This window comes from Carassius gibelio, chromosome B10, assembly GCF_023724105.1.
Source record: "Carassius gibelio isolate Cgi1373 ecotype wild population from Czech Republic chromosome B10, carGib1.2-hapl.c, whole genome shotgun sequence".
Lineage (NCBI taxonomy): Eukaryota > Metazoa > Chordata > Actinopteri > Cypriniformes > Cyprinidae > Carassius > Carassius gibelio.
In genome coordinates, this window is record NC_068405.1 from 19,973,243 (window position 1) to 19,995,850 (window position 22,608).

Here is a 22,608-nt window from a genome sequence, read left to right on the forward strand (position 1 = left end):
CTCAAATCTTTCCTCCAGATTTGGCTGGGAAAATGCATGTGCTAGAACGGTTAATAAGATATATTGCTTGCGTCTTCTTCTTGAACCAGTGCTGAATAAAAAAACAGAAATATACAAGAATTTGGCATATCAAAGTCTTAAAACCTAAAGTATAGGTTATGCTTCCTTCAAAAACGAAATTAAGTATGATGTTATGCAAACACTGGACAACCTTTTGATATTTGTAAGCTTTTGGACACAGCCAGTGTTGAAAGGTAAGCAAATGGCATTAAAAATACGGCAAAATAACCCATCAGTCATTGAGGTCATCCCAATATTTATTGAGTTCACATACGATTACTTCCAACTGTTTGTTTCAGGAATAGTACAATATACTGCTTTCTGACAAAAACACTGACTTGGTTAATGATAAACAATGATAAACCACAAACACAATATCAGTTCATCTAAACAGACAAAAAACACAACATAGGTGAAAGATTAAATAAGTCTGAGTGAATCTTAATAAGATGCCATTCAGGATATTTCCTTGAGCAACATTCTTGATCATTTGACCATAAATACCCCTGGTTTCTGGTCTTAAACAGAGGAAATACTGTCACACAATTGGTTAACACTTTAAGGTGGATATTTTCAAACACTTTGACATTAATGATGGATCTGTTCGTATTTATCAAAAAAAATAACAAAACTATTATCAAAGGAAAGTATTGTTCTGAAAAAATCTATGTACTAGTGGCAACCAGAATATCACATTTTAATCCTCACATATGATAGCAAAAGGCAAATTGCCTCTTCACCTCTCATCTGGCCCCACCCACATCCCCAGTCAACCCATGACCCCCCCACCCGAGAACAGTGCAGTTTATCTGACATGCAACTCCCTGCCCTAATGGAACCATTGGACCCGCGCCGGGCCAGGGATGCCCTGCATGGGCACAACTATGATTTCACCGCTTGCTTCTTCTTCTGGAACTTTCTGAACTGTGATTGGATGGCGACGGCTGCCTTCTCCGTCTCAGGGGCACCCATGTCGATGTCAATGTCCTCAGCTGGGACGTCCTTCTTGGAGGGGTCTGTGGGAACGACACATTGTGTATTGGATCGATATTATGCACTGGATTTCTGTTGCAGTTCTGTAGTCAGGCTTGACTTTACTTTCTATAGTTGAACAGGTTTGACCTTTACATAGACCTTTGTGCTTTGCAGTAGCTGCTCGAAATGAAAATATACACACTCTTAAAAATAAAGGTTTCTTTAGTGACATCAGTCGATGGATGAAGAACCTTTTACATCCATGAAAATGTTCAATTGCACAAGGTTCTTTATAGTGGAAAATGTTATTCCTTAGATTATTAAAAGGTTCTTTACACTTAGAAAAAAATTTGATCTTTTGAGAATTGTTCATTGAAAGGTTATTTGGGGAACCAAAAATGGTTCTTTTATGGCATTGGTATGGCACATATGGTATTTCTGAAATTAAAGGACTACCGTAATCAAAAATGAACAGTTCTGTCATCATTTACTCCCTTTAATGTTGTTCTTAACTTATATGTCTTTAAGTAAAAAAATTAAGTGTATTATATTTGCATTTTTAGAAAATAAATAAACTTTTTTTTTTTTTTTTTGAGGAAGGTACGTTACCGTAAACACTTTACAGTAAGGTAACACTTTACTTAAAGTCTTTATGTATAATGCATTATAAAGGATTATTGAATGGTATAATGCATTATAATTATTCATTATATTGGTTGTAATACATTAAATTAACCAAATTTAAAATACACAGTGTAACAATGAATTGATAAGTATTACATAATGTATTAACTGTGGTTTCAATTATTCACAAGATTGTACATTGCATTATAAGGTGCATCACAAGCCATAATTAATCCATTGAAACTACTTTTATAATGCATTATACATAAAGGATTTAAGTGAAGTGTTTCCAAAAATACATTTATTGAACTTGCATTTAATGCATTATTAAAATTAAAATCTCTATCTGGTGATAGTTTTAATAGTCAAGACATAAAATGAACCAACAATAAACAGTTGTATTTATTAACTAACGTTAATAAAGATTATTAAATACTAAAACAAATGTCTCAAATGTAAAATCCCTCTTATGTTAATGTCAAATTACTTTTAAAGAGGAAACTAACTCACCCTCAAGCCATCCTATGTTATGATTTTCTTCTTTCAGATGAATACAATCCGAGTTATATTCAAACAACATCCTGGCTCTTTCAAGCTTTATCATAATAGTGAGTGATTAGAGTGATGGCTGAGATTTTAAGGCAAAATAAAGTACATCCATCCATCATAAAAAAAAACTACTCCACACGGCCCCAGGGGCTACATAATGGCCTTCTGAAGTAGAAGCGAAGAATTTGTGTAAAAAAAATATTCATATTAAAAATTTAATAAACCGTAATCTCTAGCTTATGCTAACTGTCATACGTGCATTCATGAGAAATTGACGTTCCAGAGGATGATAGGATGTAATTGTAGCGTAAGAAGTTAGAAGTAACGAACACAGAAGTACATCAGAGAGAGCAAAACAAAACACAGGCTGTGCATTAGAAGTAGGGTGACTGCAGGTAAAGTGGGCCACTTTTTGTAAAACATGTCATTTAGATACCTAGATTTTTATTTTTATTTGTATTTTTTTATCTGAGATTTCAGTATGGAGTTACTGAAGGTTATGGTAAAGTGGACCATCACTTATTTATAATTAAAAACACATGATTTATTAACACTTATCATGAGACAAATCATTTCAACAACATACTGAACAAACAAATCCTAATATATATCCAACGAGTTCTGAGTAAAATATTCATGTGTAAATCCTCATCTCAATTCATGTGTGAAATACCAAACAGCTGAAAGATCATGTAGTGCTGACATTAAATTTGATTAAATCTAAATATAAGAATTTTCAGAAATCAGAATATTAACTTAATGAGCTCTACAATATGTTAAAAATGTGACTATAACACAAGCAACGACAAACAGTTGAAAACAAATAAGAACATTTAAAATGGTAACCATATGTAAAAATGTTTTTCTGTCTGTGTTCCCTAAACACTTGAACTTTAATTGTGTCCATATTTAAAGCTGAATTTGTGTATAATAACTGAAGGTTAAAGGTAAGCCCACTTTACCTGAATCCCACTGGGATTTGTAAAGAAGTGTCCAAGGATTTTGATGTAATACAAGTTTTGCTGTAAAATTTAGTTCTCACGAGATTAGTATATTCTCACCAGAGCTTCTGCAATGCCTACACTGTAAATAACAAACATGCATTTAATGGTAAACGTTGTAAAGTGTGTTTTGTTGAGTTTTTGTGTTCATAAACTGCTCCCTCAAAGCAGTGTCAGCCCCCAGTCTGTTCAGTTCCCAGTTAGCCCCAAGCTCCCCTCACCCAATCTCAAGCCAGTTAGAATGATCTCTCAGACTTTAATAGCTGCACCTGTGTCCACTGATTAGGCTTCTTTGTTGGATGTGGTCATACTTTGCTGGACTGAGCTTCACTCCTTTCATTCTGTGTTTTTCCTGACTGTGCGTAATTGACCATGTAAGTGCATTTGTTTGATGCTTAAACATTATTTTGTATGACTTAAGTTTCACCTAAATGTGTTCATTTTCATGCTTGCTCTATAGTTCTCGTTTAGGCATGTGCTTTAGTTATTTAATGTGCAGTTGATGGAACATTGTGGTTACCTTGTACTTTATTTAGCACTGTTTATTGGTAAACAAAAACTCTATGTATCTGTTCCCTTTATAGAAACCACAAGCACACACGCAACCTGCATGGATGTACAATAAACTTTCCTATACTTGGTTTGACTAGACTGGACCTGTTCTTACAGACAGCCCCACTGGCTTCAAGCTAAGTGACATTCCCTTATTTCCAATTTCCAATTTAGTTTTTTGTAGAAATAAAATAAATATTTCTTAGTTTTTTCGTATCAGTTGTGTAGGGTTGTATGTTAGATCTAATGTTGTTCAGCTCATTTTTATTGCATTGTTCCAGTTTCACATGCGTTACCATGATGGTGTTTAGTGTTTGTGTGAATGACAGTGTGCACCTTCTATCTATGTTAATATTTAAAAGCTACTTGCTTGCTTTTGTTAATCATGTGACTTTCTCATCACCACATGCTTTTGGTGGTTTTCAGTGTATTAAAAAGGTATAAAACAGTTTTAGTACTTCAATAGGTTGGTATATTAACATTATATCAGCTAATGAAATTAAGGTATTTAAATGTCATTCTGGCATCCACAGCTGTCTTTTTTTTTTTTTTTTTTTCATAAATTTAAGGGATTTATTTATTTATTTTAAATGTGTCTCCTGTACGTCATCGGCTGGAATGCTACTCTTATGAATGCACATACGACAGTTAGTGGAAGCTAGAGATTGAGCTTTATTTATAAAATTATTTTCTTATACAAACACATTTATTCACTTCAGAAGGCTTTTATTACCCTTGAGGAGAAATTTTTATGATGGATGCATGAACTTTATTTTGCTTGAAAATCTTGACCACTACTCACTGCCACTTTAGCACCAGGAGTCCAGGACATGTTTCAATGTAACACCGACTGTATTTGTCTGAAAGAAGAAAATCATACACCTAGGATGGCTTGAGGGTGATTTTCAGTTTTGGGTGAACTATCCCTTTACTTCATTGTTAGTTAATGCATTCGAAGTGTTTAAAGGTTTCCAACAGTACTTACATTCTTTTTATTCATGTGATCAGAACGTGATGATGATGTGTTACCATAACAGTAAGAACATTTTTAATTTAATTTAAAACTACACAAGGCTGAGTAAATATTGACAATTTCATTTCTGTGAGATACATTCCTTTAATTGCACACTTTATTAATCTACACTTACCTTCAAACATAAATCATATTGCATTTTCTACAAATATTGTTTCCACAGTGTAAGAGAGAAGGAAAAGTAATGCAAACTTGCAAAAGACTCTCTGGTCTTGAGTTTATCCAGATAATAGGGAGTGGAGTAGTGAATTCTACCTTGTCCACCTGAGGGTTTGAGGTTTCCAGCTGATCCGGATTCTTGTCTCTATAAACAAACAAAAATAGAACCGAGATTAATGTCTGTGGATCTATTGAAGACCTCTCGTATAGCTGATGAATGAATAGACAGGCATTGAAGATGTCAGTTTTTGGTCTCATTAGCTGATCACAATTTAGTGCTTTCATATCCTGAATTAATAACTCTGTATGTACAATGAATTTCAAACACTTCAGAAGAGCTTTGATGCTCTGATGCTAAAGCAATCTTCCGTGTGTGTGTGCCGTTCGTTTTCTGCTGATGGCATTCTGTATGGATCTGGTTACGGTGGAAAGCATGTCATTATGCACAAGGATTATTCCACACACACAGGCACAATTTAATCATATTAGTCTCTCTGTCTCCTTCTAGCTCAATCAATCCTCTTGCGTTCGGTTCTATCTTTGTCTTACAGGCTCTGAGAAACGTGTGGAATTTTGCATAAGAATGTTTGGCAGGGGAAAATCTGTGAACCCATCACGTTGCCCAAATACAAAATGCTCTTTTTATTGCTTTGCATTAAGGAGCCGATGCAAATAAGTCATCCTGCTGGATGGGGTAGCGTATAGTTTTGTGGCTGTTGTGAGGATTGTGAAGGGCGCTGCTGCATAAATTAGTCACTTGAAATGTCATACAGCGTAGAGAGTTGAACTCGGTGCTACATTTCATGATTAAAGCTTGAGAAATTAAATAGATGCTGAAATGTGAGCACAAGTTAAGCTGCACAATATTAAACCGAAAAATAAGAGAATAAATGTGGAATCTGCTGTAAAGCAGCTTTAACAAGACGATAGTGTCAGTGTCTAGCTCAAGTCTGTTCAATGTTATTTCAGTTCAGGTCAATAACTGTAAACTTCAATTATAAAACAAATATTCAGCAGCAGATCAACAGAGGACAATAGTGTCATTATTCAGCTCGAGTCAGTTCAATGTTGATTCAGGTGGAAATATTAGAAAGTTATGTAAAAAAAACAAAAAAAACAATACAGGTATTCAGATTGACTTGATGCAGAAACTGACATTTGAGCATTAAGGTCCCCATCTTTACATTTAAGTTAGTTTTGTCTTAAAGGTGCTGTAGGGAACTTTTGTAAAAATATATTTTTTACATATTTATTAAACCTGTCATTATGTCCTGACTGTAGAATATGAGACAGATAATCTGTGAAAAAAATCAAGCTCCTCTGACTCCTCCCAGTGGTCCTATAGAGGTCGGGATCGTTGCGTCACGTCGCAATGCATTGTGGGAATCGCGGTACAGAAGTAGATGTACTGTATAGTAGGCATTAGGTAACGTTGGTCATTTGGTCATTAATTTTGATTATTTTTTGGAATATGGTTCAGTATTGCTGTATTGTGAACTGCTGTAATCGGTTTCATGATCGACAGGGCAAACGCCTCGTGAATCATATTAGTTTTCAACATTTTCCTACTTGGAAAAAAAACACAAGGTGTCTGAAATCACCAAGAGGCGTCAGATGGCTTGGGTCGCCACTGTACGGAGGGAAACCATCACCTTCGATAATATTATAATACATAGTTATGGTGAGACATGTTGTGTATGGTCTCTCTCTCTCTCTCACATACACACACACAAACTCGGACACAAACACATTACGTTTTCTCTAGTTTTTGGCCAGTAAGGGAGTCAGTTTAGTGTCTGTATTTTTTGTTTAAACATTTTCTTTTGACCCAATCCTGAACTTAATTTGCTTTTTGATATTTTTGTGCTGACTGTATTTAACAAATTTGAACAACTTGTTTAAAAAAAAAAAAAAAAACTGGAACGAACTTCAAAATAGGAAGTTAAGCGTCTTGTTTTGGTGAATGGTGGGTTGTGTCTGAGGTGAATGTTCGTCAATATTATACCGGATTACAGAACTACCGGAGGAAAACAGTGGATTTTTGCAAGTATGATAGGTAAGTAATTACTCCTGAAGTGTAACAAACCCGCATAGACAAGCTTCATAGCTCGCAGAATCTGATAAGTGTGTGTGTGTGTGTCACCACTGATGCTTGGTTAATGTTAACATTTCCTTAGTGAAAAAGATTGTTTTCTCCACGTTTAATTTGCAGATCCATTTATGATCTGCAGGTGAGCCTCCAGTGACTTTTTAAAAAGTGAAAGTGACATTTTTAAATTGATCGGAGGTGTAAGCGCTCACTCCACAGACCCGGTAGGATAAATTATCAGGGAAACTGAGGCTTGGTAAACTTTCATGTGTTCATAGGGATCGATTCCGCCTACAACCTCTTTTTTTTTTTTAATTAGCGTTGTTTGGCTTCATTATTAAGTTTGTCCGTATAGGTATAGGCAACTTTTTTTGTCACGTTCTATAACTTTTTCTGGAGACTTGGTTATTATCTTATTACAAACCTGCTTTGCGATGCCTCTAAAATGGCCGCCGTTACCCACAATGCACCATTCCATGACGTCTACGCCCGAGCTCTATTGCCATTTGCAGAAAGTCATGCGCTCCCGGTAAAAAACAACCAATCAGAGCTGCGGTCCGTAACTTTGTTTGTGTTCAAAATGTAGAAAAATGAACATAATAAGCGAGTACACCATGAATCCATTTTCCAAACCGTGTTTTTAGCTTGTCCTGAATCACTAGGGTACACCTATAATAAGTGTTTATATTCAGACTATTTTAGATTGCTTGGGGGGTACCGCGGCGGAGTAACTCAGTACCTTTGTTATTCTTCATAGACATAAACAGAGAGAAGTAGTTCCGGCTACGATGTTCTTCCACAAGACGCAAGCAGTTCTGTTTATTAACCGCTACAGCGTCAAAAGTTCCCTACCGCAGCTTTAATGATATTTAAAAACATACATGTAGAATTTAAGAACACTAAATATAATCATTCGAAACAAAAATTCCAATTGAATATCCCTATAATATGTCCTATATCAGTGTTACAATAGAAGAAAATAAATCAGAATATATGGCTGTTTTTGAATGCATTGTTTTTTTTTTTTTTTTTTTTTTAATAATCAGATTTAGTTTTACATGAAAATACTACACTGGAATGAAATACTATGAAACTAAAAAAAAATGTTATTATTAAAATTACAAAGAAAAGGCAGGTAACACAGTTAATTTAATTCTAAAGGCAAAAGACTGAAATAGTATTTTCTTAAAGCATAATCCAATAACTAATTGTCTGCACAAAGTGATACAATCCCAGCCAATAAGAATATTTTATTGTTTAATGTACAGCTGCATAGAGCAGAGTTTTGGACCGATCAAATTTTACTGTGGGCGGGGCCGTCCATCTTAACACCATGGACCTAGAAAATCTGCTGACAAAGTGTCCTGTGACTCGTTGGTCGTTGCTGGTAAGAATAAAAATCATGTATCGGGGTAAAACGGTCAGGATGAATTAATGTATGTCAAGGAGGTTTATTCTGCTCCAACACTTCTCATTTTCAAAACCCATTTCTAACTGTGCTGTAGGTACAAACCCCGCCCCGCTTCAGTTTCTGCTTGAGAAGGGGTGAAATGAGGGAAATCTCCTCACTGCAGAGGAATGCTCTCCTGTTTCTAATCCTGTTTATGTGAAGAAACTCTGGAGTGAGGAGCAGAGGGAGACATTTTCTGTCAGAATCAATATCAGCAGGGTTCCATCCCTCCATCCTGACACTCTCAAACCACACAGACTCCAAGCTAATGCCATTTAACTTGGATTATTACATTGGGCTCTGGGGAGGCACAAACAAACGCATTAATTGGAGTGAAGTGACAGACAGCGGTGTTGTCTGAGTGTGGTCAAATAAGGGCGAGAGAGAGATTTTATTCAATTTATTTAGCTAAGATGGACATCTGAGCATAGCCAATTTAAGGCAAGCCAGTTCACCTGGCACCCAGCTATCTATGAAGGCAAGGGTTTACTTTACAGAAATCTGTTACTCAAAATTATGTTTTGATCAGTGTTATTTTAGTAATATTGACAGGCTTACTGTTAAGAATTAAAATTATACTTTTTATTTCATTTTCAGTTTTTGTTGTAATTTTAAGTTTATGTAATTTTATGTACTTATTTTGTTTTGTTATAAAATATTTCTATATAGGAATTTTATTTTATTACAGTTTTAATAATTTTAATACATGTATTAAAAGGAATAGTTTACCTAAAACTATCGTTCATATTTGTAACACACAAAAAAATATTTTTGGTGAAATCCGAGAGCTCCCTGACCCTCCATAGACAGTGACACAACTGAAGTGTTCCAATACCCAGAAACGTAGTAAGGACATCATTAAAATAGTCCATGTGACATCAGTTGCTCAACACTTTGTGTAAAAAAAACAACAACAACAAAAAAACCTTAACGACTTTGTCAAACAATGTTTTTCTTTCCTGCACATCGTCTGCTGCCATTATCAAGAGTACCAAAGATGAGCGGAGGTTTAGAACGACATTAGGGTGAGTAATTCATGATAGAATTTTTGGGTGAAATAACCCTTTCAAATAATTTATTTTAGTGAGTACTAAAACATTTTTAAAGTTAAGATTTTCTATATTACATTATTTTAGCTTGATTTCAGTTACAGAAAATCATATTAGTTTTATTTTTTAGTTAACAAAAACAACACTGGTATAATATTCTGTATATCAGCAAAAATACAACCGTTGTAACACATTTTGCTCTTAAAGTTATGAATGTATTTTTTTTTTAAGTTCTCCCAATGTTCAAAATGTCCATTTAAATTAAATCACTAATGCAAACATTATGGGATTGTTACCGTTGAATGTTCACTGAAACATTTTTAAAAAATGTTTAAAAAATGGTTTCCTGGTTTTGCGAACATTAGCTAACATTCAGTGACATTATCATTTTTAAAACATTGTGGGAATGTTACTTTTAAACATTTGAAAAAAAATAATAATAATATTAACATTTAACATTTAAAAAATGTCAGATAAACATCCAACTAAATCCTTGACCAATGTATAAATGTTTTTGTTTTGGACATTTTGAGGACATTATTAAAAACCACTAACTTTGAATAAAAGTTCAACTAACATTACTGGAAGAACATTTGTTCATAATTTTAAAAGAACCTTTCCAGAATGTTAGCCAACATTCCCTGTTAGCTGACACTGCCAGGCTCACCTCTGCAGTTCAACAAAGCAAATGACAATCTTAGTTATCCGAAAGAAAAGCAGGGACACCAAATCACATTAATAAGAGAATGACTCCAAGAAATAATTAGTTAATGCATAAACACCGGCTCCATTTGGAAGCGGCGAGCTGAATGAAGTGTTTTCACCCTCCTCGTTCTCTTCCTCTCTACCGCCATATGCCTTCCCCATATTGATGAAAATGATGATTGCGATCATAAACTGTATTAGCTGCAGTGAAGCAAGGATTGGCAATGAAACCCAGGTGTACATCACGGGGCAATTAAAAATTTAAGAGAACAGGATGTTTGCTGCTTCTCAGTGGACAAACATTCTCGGACCCAAAGGGCTGTAGCGGATGAGAATTACAGCATGTAAAAATATGTATTAAAAACCCTTTTACTTGGTCTTTAATGTCGAGCATGACTCAGGTGTTCAGACTCGCAGACTTCTGCAGACTTCGCAAACTTTGCAGTGAATTGAACCGGCTGCTGCAGAGATGCCCTGAGCTCAGCACACCAGTGCCCTTCAGAGGGAGCTTGAGCATGCACTGCTGCGACACTAATGAAGAACCTCATTTATTTCCACTCACTCTGACAGCTGGATTCACTAATTAATAGAAATGTGTTTGAAACCCCATTTACAGACGATCATTTAACCAAACGCTGACAGCAACCCGCTCAAAAGTGATTTATGGACATTCTTCTGGTTTTCAAAAAAAAAATTATATATATATATATTTTTTACCAACAGTGAGTACATATACATTTATTCATTTAGCTGACGCTTTTATCCAAAGCGACTTACAATTGCTATATATGTCAGAGGTCACATGCCTCTGGAGCAACTAGGGGTTAAGTGTCGTGCTCGGGGACACATTGGTGTCTCAGTGGATTCGAACCTGGGTCTCTCACACCAAAGGCATGTCTTATCCACTGCGCCAACACCACCCCAAATAAATCAAATTCTCTCCACTAATGATTAAATTTTAAGAAAGCAGCAAATTTGATATCTCTCCCAAATTCTTGTTGCATTAAAACAACTGAGGAATTAAAAAAAGTATTCCTTTTTTTTATTTGAAGCCATTTGGAGAGCTATTTTGGATTCATTTGGCAGCTCGAGAACTTGGAAAGGCTTCCATGCTGTTCTCAACATCTATTAAGAATTTAAGGGAGAAACACACAACTAGGACACAGACGGCTAAAGATGGGGGGGGGGGGGGGGACTGGGATCCGATGCGTCATATTTGAAGGCTAACAGATGCTCGACTGCATGTAGGAAACAGGCTGGAGGATGGGAACTCATAAGGTGGCTTTTATTTGAGCGTCTCGCCACCAGAAAACACTGCAGGACGTAAATACTGAACTGATGAATGTGTGAAACCACATGCTGCTGATTCCATAAATGATTATCTCCAAGCAGATCTCATTGCTGGAACGAATCACAATGTATTTTTGGCGCAAAAACTTCTTGTATTCATTAGAATTCATATTAACTGCAGTCAAAAAAAAAAAAATTTTATAAATGTAAATGTGTTTAAGATGGCTTGCCACTAATTACTAATGGTTAAATAAGTTTTTTTTTGGCACAGAAATTTCTTGTATTTAACAATTTAACAATATTCATAGTCAAATTCAGTCAACAAATGAAAAAGAAGGCATGCAGCATTGCTAATTGCAGCTAACTACTTGAATTAAATAATGACCAACAAGAAAATTATCAAGAAAAACGAATTCTATTGGACAAACAAAATGTATATATTAAATGACAATCTTGCATCTCCGATCCAATCGCTTAATTTATAATTTTATCGGTCCACTGGTGAACATAATAAAGAAAACGATAAATAATTATTTTAAAATAAATATAAAAAAATAATATATAAAAAATATTTATTATTAAATTGTACATATACAACTGCATTATTATAAAAAGAATAAAAAATTAAATATAAAATGTTTCTCAATTATAAACTTAAAATTATAAACACACACACACACACACACACATGTATATAAGAAATTACTTAAATATCATGTTTAATTCAATGTTATTTGCTAAAAAAGTGAAAATGTATATTACATTTAATGAATATTGGTGTACGAGTGTGCATATATAATTGTTAAATTAATAATTATTTAACTTGGTGTATATAATAATAGATTTGTATCTATTTTTTTATTTAAATTATTTGGCTGATAAAACTGAGTGGAGTGCATGTTTCTAGGTGGTTGCTAGGGTGATTAGGGCGTTCCCCAGTTGAACATTTTTATTTAGTTATTTTGACTAGATATCCATATATCAGTTTCCATGCCAATTTACTTAATAACTTTCTGAAATGTCAGTTATTCTTGTGCCAGAGCAAATTTGCATATTGATATGAAGTCGTATATCAGGGTGTTTCACTCTGGTGTCTTCTGAACTCGGTTTACGACTCGGCTAAAATAATTTGCTGCTCAAAGCAGAAGAATTTGTGTGATTTACAATATTATCTTCAGGAATCGCACTAGCGCTGAGGCATACAATGTTCTAGAAAGCGGTGACTGTTTTATTGTTCAACAAGCCTAATGAATAAACATTACGATGGGGAAAACAGAACAAGAGCAAGAAATCAGGGGGAAAACACTGGAAAACAGAGAAAGAATAGAATAGCTAATCACACTCCAGTACAAATGATTGGCAGCTGCTTTTATTGGCTGTCTTGTTACATGTACATAAGCATACGGTTTCCTTTTCCACCAACCTGTACATGAATTTTGCGGTAATGGAATTGATTTTTCCTGCTGAGATAATCCAAGCAAGACTAATGATAGCGACTGCATGGACTCATCATCAAATATTTAGCGACATTAGCGGTGGCAGCAGCCTGCTTTCAGGTGTCTCCCACCACGCGCCTCCCTTTCCCCGCCACTGCAGGGGGATTTCCTTCTGCCCCGACACATGCCCCCACCCTTCACGCAGCACACTACTGTGGCAGGAAGATTGTGCCACCCCACAGAACAAGTCAGAAAAGTGAAGCACACCCCGTTCGCCCCATCCGCCATCTTATGAGAGATTTCAAAACGTGGAGCACCAGTCCAAAGTTTGTTAATATCACACTTAACCACAGAAATTTGACCACCAATTGTGCCACCTCAGTACTACAAAAACAAATATTATCTTAAAAAATTGTTTTTATTAAATTCAAATAATTATGAATTCAATGGTTATAAAAAAAATAGATGTACAGTTTATCATTAAACATTGCAGAATTCATAATTTATCACTAAAATGTGTTTCAGGTATACATAATATGTGACCCTGGACCTCAATCTTTCATTATCTGAAAGCAGAATAAATAAGATTCCCATTGATATATGGTTTGTTAGTATTGGACAACATTTGGCTGAGATACAACTATATGGATATCTGGAATGTGAGGGTGCAAAAAAATCTAAATCTTGAGAAAATCACCTTTAAAGTTGTCCAAATGAAGTTCTTAGCAATGCATATTACTAATCAAATTAAGTTTTGATATATTTATGGATAGGACATTTACAAAAAAATCTCCATGGAACTGGAGATTTTTGGCGTAAAAGAAAAACCGATCGTTTTGACCCATACAATGTATTTTTGGCTATTGCTACAAATATACCCCAGTGACTTATGACTGGTTTTGTGGTCCAGGGTCACACAAAAACACATGACATGTTGCACAATGTCATTATGTATTTAGCCAAGATGGAAAAGGCATATGTGTCATGGTGTTAACATGGGAATTAAGAGGCTAAGTAGCAGTCAGGCTTTGCTAATCAAATGCCTTTGACTAACTGACCATCAGCAAGAGCGAGCAGCTCCATAAAAGCAGAGATTTTGACAGTTTGCTGATCTGGAGCCTTCAGATGTTTTTTAACACGATGCCAAAGAGGAAAGACATCAGCAATGATCTTAGAGAAGCAATTGTTGCTGCCATCAATCTGGGAGGAGTAATCCAAACAATTTGAAGTCCATCATTCTACAGTGAGGAAGTTTATTCTGAAGTGGTAGACATTTAAAACAGATACAAATCCTCCCAAGAGTGGACGTCCTAGGAAATTCAGCCCAGGTTCTGACCATTTAACACTCAGAGAAATGGCAGACAACCCAAGAACTTCATTGCAGACTCTACAGGCCTCAGTTAACATGTTAAAGGGGGGGTGAAATGCTATTTCATGCATACTGAGTTTTTTACACCGTTAAAGAGTTGGGTTCCCATGCTAAACATGGACAAAGTTTCAAAAATTAAGTTGTACGTTTGAAGGAGTATTTTGGGAACAAAAATACTCCTTCAAACGTACAACTTAATTTTTGTCACAAGTTTCGGAACGTTTTTTTCGAGTATGGCTCTGTGTGACGTTAGATGGAGCGGAATTACCTTATGTGGGTCCTAAGGGCACTTCTGCCGGAAGAGCGCACGCTCCTGTATAGCGAGGCTGAGCACAGACATTTCACTGATCAGAGCGAGAGCGTCGCGAAAAGTCACAAAAGAAGTGTGTTTTTGGTTGCCAGGGCAAGACAACCCTGCACAGATTACCAAATAAAAAAACAGCATTAAGGAACCACTGGATGGAGTTTATTTTAACAGAGCATCAACGGAAGTGTTTTTGTTTGTTCCCTGCATTTCAAAGATGCTTGTTTTACAAACAAGGCCCAGTTTGGCGACGGATTTGCTTATCGTTTATTTCTTAAGGATGATGCAATCCCAACGAAAAAGGGTCACGATCGTGTGTTGGAACCGCAGGCGGTGAGTAAAACTGCTTCAAATATCTCTGCCTCCTTGTTAGTGCGTCCCCTCCCATGCCAGAGACCCGGGTTCGAGCCCCGCTCGGAGCGAGTCGTTGCTGCTGCTGCTCTCATTCAGTTTCAGCCTCTGGATCTGATTCTGGATCATAAATAAACGGCTGAATCTGAATGTTAGCCATGGTTTGTTTTGGATGATGGTTTTTCCTCACGGTAATGTCACAGCTTCCACATGCTCTCAATGCAAAAGCCTACTGGCGCTCGTGATTCTTTTGCTCCGCCCAAACGTCACGCCTCCAGCCGGTCGTGTTTTTCCGGGAAAAATCGGTACAGACTATCTTTCTCTTATGAATATAATAAAACTAAAGACTTTTTGGAGTTATGAAGGATGCAGTACTACTCTATAGGTACTCAAGATTAACAGGATATTGAGTGAAAATGAGCATTTCACCCCCCCTTTAAATAATAAAGTGCATGACAGTACAATCAGATCCCAAGTATGGCATGTTTGGAAGGCTTGCCAGAAGAAAGCCTCTTCTATCTAAAAAAACAAAATAAAACATGGCAGCTTGGTTTAAGTTTGCAAAGTTGCATCTCCACAAAGCATGAGACTTCTAGAATAATGTCACCAAAGTAAAGATGTTTGGCCATATTGCACAGCGCCATGTTTGTTGAACACCTAAAGAGCACATCAGCACAAACGCCTCATACCAAAAGTCACACATGCTGGTGGAAGGCTGATGATTTGGGGTTTATTTTGTAGCCATAGGACCTAGGCACCTGACAGTCATTGAATCGACCACTCCTCTGTATACCAAAGTATTCTAAAGTGACATGTGAGCTAAAGTTAGAGAAGCGACATAAACTGGAGCAACATTATTGAAAAGAGTGGGCCAAAATTCCTCCAGAATGATGTCAAGAGACTGATAAGGTTACTTCTGTTAAAAGTAGACCTACAGGCTCATAGGGTGTCCTAACTTTGTCATTTGTCATAATTAATAACAGGGTGTGATATGTTATGTGATGTTGTTCATCTGAGGTTTCATTTTCCAAATTTTAAGACTTGCCAAGGCCTAGATGTGTCTAAGCACCTTTTTTTTTTTAAGTCACTAAATCTAGTTGGTAAAACTGTGCATCTCCATCTCTGCAGCTATTGGCTAGGCCATGGTTCAAACAGAGTGTGCATTGCATTAATCGTGTGTTAATAAAATTAGTACCATTAAATTGAATTTGCGTTAATATGTTAATTTGACATTACTTTTTTTTTTTTTAAGTGTATATATATTTTGTCGTCATACTCAAAATACCAAACAACCAAATTCTATTGATATCCACTGCTCAGTGTGCAGGGAGCAGTGAACACTGTGTAGAAACTAGACGGCATCTTTAAACTTGAGCCAGACACTAGAAGTGATGGGTAAAATCTTCTTCATGGACTCTTTAATGGTCTATTTTTTTTTCTATATCCACATCTAATCCTCCTCTTGCCCTAATATGCCTTCTTTCATTCATTCATCCCTCTTTCTATCCTGTTCAGTGACTGCAGGGATTACTGCTCAAGCGGTGAGGCTGGGCAGAGAGCTGCGGTCGGACTCTCTCTGGCAGTTTAGAGGGATTACCGGGGATCCGAGCAAAATCTGTGTGCGTGTTGTCAGAATGATTATGGTTTGAAGGGATGGTGAATCACAAACATGACTGTGATGAACAGCAGACACATTACAGTGGACGTAATTCATCATACAGCGGATACAGGTGATGCATCAGACATTATGAAGCAGGCTCCGAGACTGAGGGACCGTTTCATGAGCTTTAAAGTGGAACATATCACATCCGACACTTTACAATTTGACATGTTGGAAGATATTCATACAGCCTATCATATAATATGATGGGGGCCCTAAAGCCAGATGCACGTCATACAGTGTTTTTTTTTTTTTTTTTTTCAGCAAATCAAATACTCATTTAAGCATGAAACAAGACACTCTGGGATAAGAAAGACTGACGTTATACAATATGTATTTTCTGAAAACAGGTTTTAACCCTATGTGTCATCATCTAAGGCCTTTAAATTATCACCATGATCAAAACTGCAATCAATGATCCATGCATCATATTCAAGAAAAATCAGGTTTAAATGTAAGCATCAAATATAGGTGCTATAATATAATTTTATTTGATTTTTTTTTTCCCTTTCAATCATCATTGCATTGCATTAGAAGATATTTATATGCATTTTATGTAAATAGTCTTGTTACACTGCTATAAGGTTGTGATAATTCTGTATCATCGAGATACTATAGTTTTTATTCATATTTTTATATTTTCCATTTTAAGTGTTTATTTACTTTTTAGTATTATAGTGTTTTTATGATATCTACCATTTTTATTTTAGTGTTTAAATTTTTTCATATACATCAAGTTAAACTCAATTAATAGGTATGTTGCCTTGGCAACTAGCTGAAAGAAAGAAATGTTTCTTTTTTTTTTAAGTCTTAATTCAGCTTTAGTTTTAGCTATCTATAATAACTCTTTAATAATTTCTCTTCGATTTTACATGACAAGCTATAATAATTTAATCTTACCTTTTGGTCATAAAAATAGCAGCAGCTGCACCAAATTGCATGTTTTGTTCAGTTTCAGTTTCCTCTGAATATGAAATCCATATTCTCCTATATCATACTATACGAGCGATTTTAAACCCTGGTGTATAAAATATTATCCTCAAAAAAACCGATGCAAACTTTTTTTTGTATATCCATTTTAATATTTTGACTAAAGGCTCAAAAACATTTCTTATTTCATAAGTCAGGTTTTACATGGTTAATATCTTGCTTCTAAAGATTTCTTTTTAACTAATGTTTAAATGTTATTTTTAAACTGATTTTAGTCATTTGCTTTATCATTTGGAGGCAAAAGGCATTGTCAGCTGGTAAACGATGGAGTGGTTTTGTAAGCGGTTGGCTTAAGAACTGGGCTTGTCTTCTGGTGTCAGCATCTAGATCAAATTTGCATGTGAGTGTCTGGCTCAGAATTGCTGTACGCTCAAATTTGCCCATCGCTGTCCTTCAAGGGTGGATGTAACTCACTTACAAACCCCTTTAATCTGCAGACTGGGGGTTCAAAAAGGTGAGACCAACACCGTCAGTCTGCCAACCATCCTTTCTTATGCCAGTATTTCAACACAGCTGCTTTCCATGAATCAATAACCCTTCAGACCCCAAGCCTCTTCTGAGGAGCAAGTGGCACAAATTCCTTTCTGCCGATAATGGCTCCAGGTTCTGACAGGCGGTTCAATACGGTGTACACACTGCTGATACATCAGGGAAACGAGTGCAGTGCTGAGTTGCAGGAGAGTTTGATGGAGTCTGCTCAGGGCAACTGACCAAGGAAATAAACAGTAAATCTGCTCCCGTGCAATGCGGGATCTGAGATCTAGTGCTGCGCCGTCAGATGTTTAATGCAGTGAGAGGAAGATGAAGACATAAACAAGCAGGAGGAACAGAACCGTGTGCCCCGGACCGCCATGCGCAGCGCGTTTGGGGGGTCTTTGTTTATGCGTGTGCAGTCTGGTTCCCCAATGTGCACCGTCGAGTGCGCATTTTCTCTTTATCCGTGTAGAAGATGCAGACGTGCTTCGGCCGTAATGTATAAAAATCAGTTGTCAGGCCTGATTACATCCAGTTTTTTTCACCTCGAGGGGCCACAAGTTGCTTTTGATCTCCGTCAAGTTCATAGCTACAGCACATGGAGCTGCTCAGTTCAGATGTAGCTCCAAATAGATCAAGCACACTGTTTAGGTTTACGAGGGTAACCAAGTTATTTTGCATATGGTAACCATCATTCTGCAGAACATCTTCAACATTATTTTAAGCCCTGCAGCCACACTGCTGCAAATACAACACCAATATCAAAATCACCTTTCAGTCTAATTAATGAAACGGATGTACTTTTACCAGCCATGAAAGACTGCAGATATTAGCAACATGGCCTAATAAGCCAAGACTGTATTTTACATAGTAGCACAAAAGATAAAAAGTTGTACAGTCTGCGATGAATTCATCTTTAAAATCCCACTATAGGGTAATATCATAGAATTTAACCAGAAATAATCATAAATGCAATGCAAAAAAATAAAAAGTAGGCTATTCTACGCAACTATAGCTCCTACAATCAACCATTTAATTGTATGAACTTAAATTAAAATAAATTGGACAAGATACAATTCCTATTATATTTAGCTTATATTTCTTTAAAAGCTTTCATTTTAAACTTATTTTGGAAAGGGGTTATTTGTAAGCATATTAAAATTTTAATATAAACTATCATATAAATTTACATACAAATGTTTATTGGTAAGCAAAAGTATTTAATTACTATCTGAAAAAATTAACGGATGAATAAGTTTTTATCTTTGAATATGCCGAGACACATTTCTTACACAAAACGAGAAAACAAAATTTCTCAGTAGTAGTTATTTTAATTTTTTTAATTTTCTTTTTTCTTTTTTAGCAAAAAGAATGCTCCACTTCTCTTGGTAAGATGAAACAATAGAAAACACATGAAATCTTATTCAATTTATTTTGACCACTATACAACACACTGCAATTATGACTTCAGATCCACACACACAAACTTCCCAGGAGATCTTGAAGATATCCTTTATACAAGATGTCAGAAGACGGCCCCTATTATGGTTCAGATCCAGAACCACCCTGTGTAACATAATCCTACACAGAAACAAGTCATCTACAAATCCGCTTAATATCTCTGTGTGGACAGCAGTTGAAACTCTGGTCTGCCCTCCATATCTGGACCTTTTGGTTGTACCATACTCGCATTCTGTAGCTTTATGTACAGATTTGCTAACTGATACACCGCAGTAGCAGTAGACAAAGTGAAAGTGATTTCTCCACTCTCAAATGTCGGAAAGACCAATCAATCCATACTAACATCAGTGGAGGTCATCGCTGATTCTGCCTAATCCTGATCTCTTTGTCTGATCTCATCAGTCTGTGCGGTGTATTTTAACTGCATATTTATTAAATCCCTGTTTAAACAATGATTCAGGCATCTAATCAGATAAATGTCACAGATCCCATTTCATGCATAAGAGATTACACTCCAAAACATGTCAAATCCTAATGCTCCCCCTCAAATTCAGACATACTCTTGTAAACAGGACAGCTGTTTTGATCTGCAGTCTCTTTATTAAATTATTATTTGCTCACCCTCATGTTATTTCAGCGTGGTTTCCACCTTAGGGGCTACCAAACCCCAAAATGAGTCTCAATGTATTATAAAATAGGTTTATATGATTCATGCAACTAAAATTCAAGTTTTTGCTTAAAAATGCTTTTCCCTTCCTGAAGTAGCTAAGCTTTTGTATTTTCTCCTTATGCACATAATTTTACAGTAATGACGATTGATGAATGGCTATATTTGCACATTTTATCCCCAGAAATTCCAGAATAACTTCCATTACAATTCACAGAAGAAATCAAATCAAACAGTTATTGAACATCATGAAGTAAAGGCGGAAATGTAATTTTCAGGTTGACTAATCCTTTAAGAATAAAATACCAGATATGGTATTATATTGTTTTGAGTCCATAATGAGCATATCTATGATTTTTTTTTTTATAATATACGTGCATATATAGGAACGTTTTCCCTCGTTTCCACCAATATCTCTGGAATTCCAGCAATATTCCTGGACATGCAAACACTCTAGCCAGTCTTAATTTGTAAGAGACCGTGAAAATCTCTCTGTTGCGTGGCTCTTGAGAAGAACGTAGGTCAAGGGAAGCTCTTATATTATTTAAGTGTTGTATGAAGTCCTTACTCCACCAGCACCTGCATGGAGGAGTTCCCAGTTTATCCTGCTCAATCCAGCATTTCTGGATTCCATGTGCTTCCTTTTCCTCTGTTCATTAACCATCAGATTTGTTTGAAGATGTGCAGTACACCACAAGCCTTACTGAGCTCTTTTAGCAAACACTACGTTCAGGCATGTTTTTAAATCGAGATTAAAATGATAATTTATATAACATTCCTACATTTCCTGCTTCTGTTGGAAGGGAAGCAGCTCCTCATCCACTAATGCTGCAGTGGCTCCGGGAATTTCGAGAGCATGCAAGGCAGTAGTGGTGGTTAATAGTAGTACTAATAGTCCGAATCATTTCTGAAATCTGTTCTTTCGAACATTTAAATCAAAAAAACAAATCAGCTGTTCTTGCAGCATCATGTGATCCCTACCATATTAGGCGTTCTAAAACGTTCCAGTTAAGAATATAAATAGTTGTTTGTCTTTTCATGTCTAATAGTTAAGTTTAGTGCAGCCAGGAATCAGGCTCATTAACAAACACAGTAAGCCATTTAGAACCTAAATACAATAGCAAAATGTGTTATTACTTATTTTTTCTTCATTAAAACGAACTTTCTTTTTATTTGTTAACATTACTACTTTCTCTTTGTCATATCTGTTCAGTGAATTCTGTGAATCATGGACCATTGCGAAAAGTGGATTTTAGGCTGTCAGTGGGGATACGAAGGGGGAATTACAGGGGGAAAAAAAACAAAACCAGACGATTCTCGGTTTATCGAGTTAGTGAGCTTTAAACCCAGATGATTACAAGTCGGACATGTCCACAAAGAAACGATTCTCTGTTCAATGAATCAGTGTTGTTGACTCGAAAACAACTCAGACCGATCACCTTTTCTGTAAACTAGTTCAATGTTTTAAAAAGGTCCGAACGAATTAGCCTACTAAACAGCTGTGTTTAAGATTTAGACTCAAATATTTTAAAATCAGTCCTGGTTTAAAGATGAATCCCAAAAAGATCCGCCAGAAAAAAAGAGTCCAGACAGCTAAAAATGTGCTGTGGTGGCTCCATGTGCATAGTAGCCCACGTCAAAACTCCAAGAATTCCAACTAATTCTAAATACATATTTATATTTTTTTATGCAAACATTATTATGCAAAAGCATTTGATGCATCAAAACACTACAAGGCTAATTCGATTTAAAGATAATTAGAGCAAATTTAGCCGCTTATCAATAAAAATCACAGGGACATCCCACTTTAGTGCCGAATCTTAAGTGACAGCAGTCATTTGTTGCATCGTTAATCAAAGCGTGGTTATTGCTGATTCGACAATCTGCCTGCGCGCGCAGATGCAACATAACAATATTCCCAATATGTCGCTCTCTTCTTAGCTTTAATAAGCACGTTGTTCTGATAAATGGATGCCATTTCAGTTTTTAAAACGAATGTTTTTTTTTTCTGTTTTAGTGAAGAAAGCACGTGCGGAAACTCCGCAAACGGGGAAATATTAGACTGCAATCAATGCAAGTTCAAGGCATTGTCTTAATGTAACATATTCAGGTCTCCCCAACACAGAAAGATAATTTCCTCCTAAGGAAATTAGCTCGTTACATTAGAGTGATGCATCGTGCACCGAGGGTTATAGTATATGAGGAAAGCTCACCTCACTCATGCTGGATAATGAGTATGATGATGAAGGGTGGATTCGGCAGAAGAGCAGCAGTGATGCAGTCCTTCAGTCCGCGCGCTGCGTGGGTTTGTGCGCCTGCTTGGAGTTTTATACTTGGAGCTCCAACTCCCTTTCATGTCA

General features: G+C 36.1%; 1 protein-coding gene across 1 annotated transcript; it reads right to left on the minus strand.

Moving 5' to 3' along the window:
- Window positions 1–299: 299 nt before the first annotated feature.
- On the minus strand, window positions 300–22,608 carry LOC127966002 (calmodulin regulator protein PCP4). Its single transcript, XM_052566784.1, has 3 exons — window positions 22,462–22,608; window positions 5,050–5,098; window positions 300–1,076 (listed from the first exon to the last, which is right to left on the minus strand). The coding sequence occupies exons 1-3, from the start codon at window positions 22,468–22,470 to the stop codon at window positions 943–945; spliced, it is 192 nt and encodes a 63-aa protein (XP_052422744.1). The 5' UTR covers window positions 22,471–22,608; the 3' UTR covers window positions 300–942.